The following is a 7,500-nucleotide window of genomic DNA, read 5'->3' on the forward strand; positions in this document are numbered from 1 at the left end:
TGTTCTGTCTGTCTTGTTGACTGAAGTTTGTGTGTGTAAATCTCTGTGCTGCACTGTTGCTGACTGGTGTGTGTGTGCAGGTGTGTAAATGTGTGTGTTTACGTGTGTGATTCCCTCCCTCTCTGTGCTGCACTGTTGCTGATTGGTGTGTGTGTGCAGGTGTGTAAATGTGTGTGTTTACGTGTGTGATTCCCTCCCTCTCTGTGCTGCAGTGCTGCTGACTGGTGTGTGTGTGCAGGTGTGTAAATGTGTGTGTTTACGTGTGTGATTCCCTCCCTCTCTGTGCTGCAGTGTTATTGACCGCTATAAACTGCTACAGTGTGAAGGCCGCTACGCGGGTGCAGGACGCCTTCGCCGCCGCCAAGCTGCTCGCCCTCGGCCTCATCATCATTATCGGCTTCGTGCAGATCGGCAAAGGTGAGTCCTGCACAGACTCCTGCACAGACACGTGGACTCCTGCACAGACTCCTGCACAGACACACAGACTCCTGCACAGGCCCCTACACAGACACGTGGACTCCTGCACAGACGCACAGACTCCTGCACAGATTCCTGCACAGACACACAGACTCCTGCACAGACATGTGGACTCCTGCACAGACTCCTGCACAGACACGTGGACTCCTGCACAGACTCCTGCACAGGCAGCAGCAGAAACATTGAACAGTTCCGGGTCAATGTAAAAACCTTAACTGTAAGTGTATGAAAAAAAGTAAAACTGCAAGTAAGTATAAAAATTGATACATACAGTTCTATATTTTAGAGCCTGATTTGTGTGCAAAGGAAACCCTGGACATCTTTGTGAAGTGGTTTGCTGGAAACTAAGACCTTTTGTCAGTTTTTTTTTTTACAATTGCAGTACAGTACTCACCATCAGGTAAAAGGTCTTTGCGGTCAGGTAAATGGACCGTCCGTCCTCACGGTCAGATATATAGACCCCTCTCACGGTCTGTGAGAGGGACCACACTCACGGTCTGGTAGAGGGACCACACTCACGGTCTGTTAGAGAGACCGCTCTCACGGTCTGTTAGAGAGACAGGGACCGCTCTCACGGTCTGTTAGAGAGACCGCTCTCACGGTCTGTTAGAGAGACCCCTCTCACGGTCTGTTAGAGAGACCGCTCTCACGGTCTATTAGAGAGACCGCTCTCACAGTCTGTTAGAGAGACCACTCTCACGGTCTGTTAGAGGGACAGGGACCGCACTCACGGTCTGTTAGAGAGACCGCTCTCACGGTCTGTTAGAGAGACCGCTCTCACGGTCAGGTAGAGAGACCGCTCTCACGGTCTGTTAGAGAGACCCCTCTCACAGTCTGTTAGAGAGACCGCTCTCACGGTCTGTTAGAGAGACCGCTCTCACGGTCTGTAGGAGAGACCGCTCTCACGGTCTGTTAGAGAGACCGCTCTCACGGTCTGTTAGAGAGACCGCTCTCACGGTCTGTTAGAGAGACCGCTCTCACGGTCTGTAGGAGAGACCGCTCTCACGTTCTGTTAGAGAGACCGTACTCACGGTCTGTTGGAGAGACCGCTCTCACGGTCTGTTAGAGGGACCGCTCTCACGGTCTGTTAGAGGGACAGGGACCGCTCTCACGGTCTGTTAGAGAGACCGCTCTCACGGTCTGTTAGAGGGACCGCTCTCACGGTCTGTTAGAGAGACCGCTCTCACGGTCTGTTAGAGAGACCGCTCTCACAGTCTGTTAGAGAGACCGCTCTCACGGTCTGTTAGAGAGACCGCTCTCACGGTCTGTTAGAGGGACCGCTCTCACAGTCTGTTTGAGAGACCGCTCTCACGGTCTGTTAGAGAAACCGCTCTCACGGTCTGTTAGAGAGACCGCTCTCACGGTCTGTTAGAGAAACCGCACTCACGGTCTGTTAGAGGGACCGCACTCACGGTCTGTGAGAGGGACAGGGACCGCTCTCACGGTCAGGTGGAGACAGGGGTAGCTGCCAGTGTCCCAGATCTTGAAGCTGGCGTCAGTTCTTTTTATTTCCCTATGCTTTGTCTGTGCTGTGCTTTTTTGTGATGGGAAGCTGGCCGCGGTAGCGCTCCGCGGGTGGAGCAAAGGCTCCTCTGGCTCCTGGCTGTTTGATTTCCCCCGAAAAAACAAGCAGCGGGGGCTTCAGAAAAATCACAGACACAATAGAGCAGATCAGAGACACGATGGTCTGGGGCCAAGGGGGGGGGCGGTGGGGTGGGTTGTTGTTTCAGCTACGGGGGGGCGGGCCCCTCCACAGTGGGGGGGGGGGGTCGGGGGCTGGCTGCTGGTTGTTCATGCTCCCTGAACTCCAACTGACCAGAGAGGAAAGAGTAACCTTCTCCTAATGCAGCCTATGCACGACTAGCATGCAGTAAGCAACTTTATTTAGCACAGGGATTGTGAAACTACATTGGCGCGGGGACCGTTTAAGAAGCAACTTTATCAGGCCAGGGATCATGTAAAAAAACATTTTATTAGTGACATGTAAGAAACAAATTTATTAGTTGAGGAAACATGTAAGAAGCAACTTTATTAGTGGAGGAAACATGTATGAAGCAACTTTATTAGCAGTGAAAACATTTAAGAAGCAACTTTATTAGCAGAGAAAACATGTGAGAAGCAACTTTTTTATCCCAGGAAACATGTAAGAATCAACTTTATGAGCACGAGGAACACATAAGTAACCACTTCAACTTTATAAGCGGGAAAGGCGTAAGAAGGAACTTAATTAGTGCGAGGAACATGTGAGAAGCAACTATATTAGCGCATGAAACGTTAACTGAGGATTTCCTCGAGCAACGCAAAGCTCCAGCTCAGTCACCGTGGCTACCGACCACGCCCAGGTGTGAGTCATCGTCGGCCGTGTTTGAGGGTTACAGCGGGTTACTCTGTGAGCTCCGTTTTGGAGTGCTGTGCAAAGCGCCTGGAGGAGAGGAGAGGGGGAGTGAGAAAGAGTCCGGAACAGAGGAGGAGTGAGAGCCAGCGTGGGGGGGTCGGGGTGGGGGTGGGGGTGGGGGGGGCGCTCGGAACCGGGCCGGACCCGGCTGATTCGCTGACGGACGCGGTCTGGAACAGTCCGTCCCTTGTTCTGCAGAACTGGTGCGTGGGCGGAGAGAGGGAGATTAGCATAGCCCCCGCCGCCGCCGCGGTGGCGGCGCTCCTGTCTGGCCCGACACAATCGCTCGCTCGCCCCCCCCCCCATGCCAAAGGGCGCTAAAGCTCCCACCGGGTTCACCTTTTATTTCCTGGAATGGGTCTTACCTTTGACCTCTGACCTCTGAGTGCCGACCTTACAGTAACGCACTTCTTTGATACTCGCTGTATCAAAGGAACTGTTCGGTCGCTTTAAAAGCTCACGTTATTTGCATTCATTGTTCATTGATTCCATTGAAGTTCCGGTGCCAGGAGGTTTTTTTTTTAAAGAACACAACTCATTTTCACATTTACGTTTGTATATTTGCATTTAGCAGACACTTGTATTGGGAGCAACATTCTGTACATAAATATCCATTTATATAGGTGTATGTGTACTGAAGAAATTCAGGTTAAGTTTGTGTAATGCTTCGGGCTACAACAGCTGCAGATTCCCATCTGGGAATGAACCCTTTAAGATGCAAGATCACAAATATGTGATTACAGCATTCTAAACTTGATGTTATGTGACAATCACTGCTTTTTAAAAAAAGAAATATTCCCTAAAACCTACTCTTCAAAGGGCTAAATGTACAACGTTGGAGACACGTGCCCAGATAACAGATTCTTAACTCATGTGACATCACCAGTTAGAATTGGTTATGGTAACAGGCTTGCAATAGCTAGTATACTCACAATATGAAACAAATGTGTTTTTGTGGGACTGTTTTTTGGCAGTACTGCTGCTATTGAAGAAAATTTTGTGAAATGAATGAAGAGCGAGAGAGAGTGAGAGTAAGAGAATGAGAGAGAGAGTGAGAGAAAGAGAATGAGAGAGAGGGGGGACCTCTTGGAGCGATGATTTGCTAGACTGCAGGCTGGTTAATTTACATTACATTGAAATTGCATTGCATTGCATTACAATGCATTACATTACAATACATTTCCATGCCTTCATTACATCCGAGTTTCACCGCTGATATTAACAAAGTCAGGCCCAAGGCGGTAACCAAGTCACAAGACCAGCCCTGTAGCTGGTGTGTGTGTGTGAGTGTGTGTGAGTGTGTGAGAGCGCATGTATGTGTGTGTGAGTGTGTGTGAGTGTCTGAGAGCGCATGTGTGTGTGTGTCTGTGAGTGTGTGTGTAAGTGTGTGTGTGTGTCTGTATGTGTGTGTGAGAGAGTGTTTGTGAGTGTGTGTGTGTGTGTGTGTGTGTGTGAGAGAGTGTGTGTGAGTGTGTATGTGTTTGAGAGAGAGTGTGTGTGTGAGAGAGTGTGTGTGTGTGTGTGAGAGAGAGTGTGTGTGAGTGTGTGTGTGTTTGAGAGAGAGTGTGTGTGTGTGTGAGTGTGTGTGTGTTTGAGAGAGAGAGTGTGTGTGTGTGTGTGTGTGTGTGAGAGAGTGTGTGTGAGTGTGTGTGTGTTTGAGAGAGAGAGTGTGTGTGTGTGTGTGTGTGTGTGTGAGAGAGTGTGTGTGTTTGAGAGAGAGAGTGTGTGTGTGTGTGTGTGTGTGTGTGAGAGAGTGTGTGTGTGTTTGAGAGAGAGAGTGTGTGTGTGTGTGTGTGTGTGTGAGAGAGTGTGTGTGAGTGTGTGTGTGTTTGAGAGAGAGAGAGTGTGTGTGTGTGTGTGTGTGTGAGAGAGTGTGTGTGTTTTGGCATTTTAGCCTGGGGTGACTCCATTGTGAGTAGGATCCCTGTGTATGCGGGTGTTTGGAATAATCTTGCTAACTCAGGAGCTTGGCTGCACTCCCCCACCCCCCAAACTCCCATCAGCCAATCAGGGTGTGGCTCATCTTGAAGTGACCGCCCCCCCGCCCGTCTGCGTTTTTGTGATAATGAAAACCCTGTCCTGGCCCATACTACCCCCCCCCCCTCGGCCTTCCCCTCTGTGCTCACTCTCCGTCAGCTCTGAAAGGCACAGTGCGGTGCGTGTTCCTACGGAGGTGAAACAGGATCCCTCAACGGTTGATTTACGACCCGAAAATCACAGGTTCTCCCCCGCAGGTCCCTCTCTACACGCATCACTTCCCGTTCCTCACCTGTTCTCCGTTCACCTGCGCAGTGTCCTGCTTTGACCGTCATGGGCCACAGAACCCAGCTCTCTGTCCTTCAGCTCCCCACGGAAGTCCAGAGTGCAGTTTAGGCCCTTCGTGTGAGGCACTCTGGAACATACTCTGACTGGCAAATGCAAGCAGGGATATGCAAGAGCAGGAGGTAGGCGATTAACTCCTGAAGGGTGTAAGATGACAAATGCGCGATTAGAATTCTCATGACGGAACATTCTAATGCTGATGTCACAATCGCACCCACACAACACGCAAGCTCCAGGCTGCATGGCACAGAGGACTCTCGCCGTTCACCCCTAAATGCAGCGAAAGTGGTACGGTCCGTAGACGTACGCGAGTTCCCCCTGCCGGCAGGGGTTCGATCCCCCGCCATGGCGCTATCTGTGCTGTGGTCCCTTCCCTGTCTGTTACCCTCTCTGCGTTCCAGCAGTCTGAATAAAGAAACGAAGGGAGGGCGGGCTGTCCACTTACGCACATGCACGTGCGCATGCACATGCACATGCACACACGTGCACACACGTGGCCACATGCATTCACATGCTCGCACTGACACTTTAACGCATGGAAATGTAGCGCAGTAGGAGTTTGTGCATACAAGTGCAAGTGTGTGTGTGTGTGTGTGTGTGTGTATGTAAGTGCACGCATATAGCTGTGTGTGCAAGTGTGTGTGTGTGTGTGTGTGTGTGTGACTGGACTAATTGAGTGTAATTAGTGTGGGAATGGGGTCTTGCCTGCTGAGAGCTTAATGAATGAACTGAAGCAAGAGAGCAAAGAAGGACAATAAATTAACACACACACACATACACAAACACAATCTCCACACGTACACACACACACACACTCTCTCTGTCTCTCACGCACACGTACACAAACGCAATCTACAAACGGACACACACACACACACACACACACACACACAGACTGGACTGCTTGCCAGCAGTGAATGAAGCCAGCAGTGTGTGAGGGACTGAAACCAGGGCATTGTGGGACTCGCAGTCAGTGAACAAACTGCTTTCAGGACCAGGACTAAATAAAACCACTGCCTGATGAAGAAGATGCGCAAGAGCCCTGTTTCATCTGGGCTGTGCGTGTGTGTGTGTGTGTGTGTGTGTCGGTGTGCGCGTGAGTGAGTGTGTGTCAGTGTGTGAGATAGAAAAAGAGAGACAGTAAAGTACCAGTCAGTGAAGTAAGGGCCGTACTTGAGCAGTAGGTCAGGACAGTTTATTTCTGTGAAGGGTTTACAGAAGAACTCTGGGCAGCCGGGCACAGGAGGATCATGGGAAGTCGGCCGTGTTTGCTTAGTTTGTCACAGCCAGCAGGTTCTGATGATGAGCAGAGCCAGAGGGTTCTGACACAAACGGGTGGTTCTGATGATGAGCAGAGCCAGAGGGTTCTGACAGGAGTGGATGGGTTCTGAGAGGAGTGGGCGGGGTCTAATGGGAGAGGAGGGATCTGGCAGGAGTGGGCGGGATCTGACTGGAGTGGGTGGGGTCTGACGGTTGTGGGCGGGGTCTGACGAGTGGGCGGGGTCTGACGGTTGTGGGCGGGGTCTGATGGGAAAGGCGGGATTCTGGCGGGTTCTAGGGGCCCGCGGTGGGAGCGGCTTTGTTTGAAATGACAGGGTGTTTGCTCTGGCTGAAAGGACAGCGCATTCCCACCGTATCCACGTCTGCACCGCCGTGGACCCCGCGCTCATTAACCTCGCGGCATGCGCCGGGGGGCGGAGCCTGGAACGGCATTCTGGAGGCAGCCGGGGTGGGGGTGGGGGTGGGGGCAGTGCGAGTCTTTAGCCCCCATCTCTCAATAACCCCCCCCCAAGTCAGTGCGTGTAGGCAGTCTTTAAATGAGGTTTAACTCCCTCTTTCTTCTCTCTCCATCTGTCTCCTTCCCTCCCTCCCACCCTCCCTCTTTTGCCCTCTGTCTGCTTCTGTCTTTTTCCCTCTTCTCTTTCTGTCTGTCGCTCTTTCCCTCTCTCTCTCTCTCAGGTGATGTTGAAGGTCTGTTGCCTGAGAACTCCTTCAAAGGGTCCAAGTCGGACTTTGGGAACATCGGGCTGGCCCTGTACAGCGGCCTGTTTGCCTACGGCGGCTGGTAGGTATGGCAGTGGAGGAGGATTCTGGGACATATGGGGGGGGATGCGGGGGGTCTGACAGGTATAGGGTGAGGTTTGAAAGGCATTTTTTTTACGTTGTCTAGTCATTGAACGCCTCATTCAACAGCTATAGCAGGGCTGCCCAACCCTGTTCTGGAGATCTACCCTCCTGTAGATGTTCACTCCAACCCTAATAAAGCGCACCTCATTCAACAGCTATAGCAGGGCTGCCCAACCCTG

The 7,500-nt window shown here is 51.5% G+C and overlaps 1 protein-coding gene across 1 annotated transcript in view; it reads left to right on the forward strand.

Moving 5' to 3' along the window:
• Positions 1–7,500, forward strand: part of slc7a5 (solute carrier family 7 member 5) — a 19,750-nt gene that overhangs the window by 5,299 nt on the left and 6,951 nt on the right. Inside the window, exons 2-3 of the mRNA XM_035395346.1 lie at positions 292–417; positions 7,154–7,259. Coding sequence (XP_035251237.1) covers positions 292–417; positions 7,154–7,259 — 232 coding nt within the window. The remainder of the gene's footprint in view (positions 1–291; positions 418–7,153; positions 7,260–7,500) is intronic.

This window comes from Anguilla anguilla, chromosome 16 (assembly GCF_013347855.1).
Source record: "Anguilla anguilla isolate fAngAng1 chromosome 16, fAngAng1.pri, whole genome shotgun sequence".
In the NCBI taxonomy this organism is placed as follows: domain Eukaryota; kingdom Metazoa; phylum Chordata; class Actinopteri; order Anguilliformes; family Anguillidae; genus Anguilla; species Anguilla anguilla.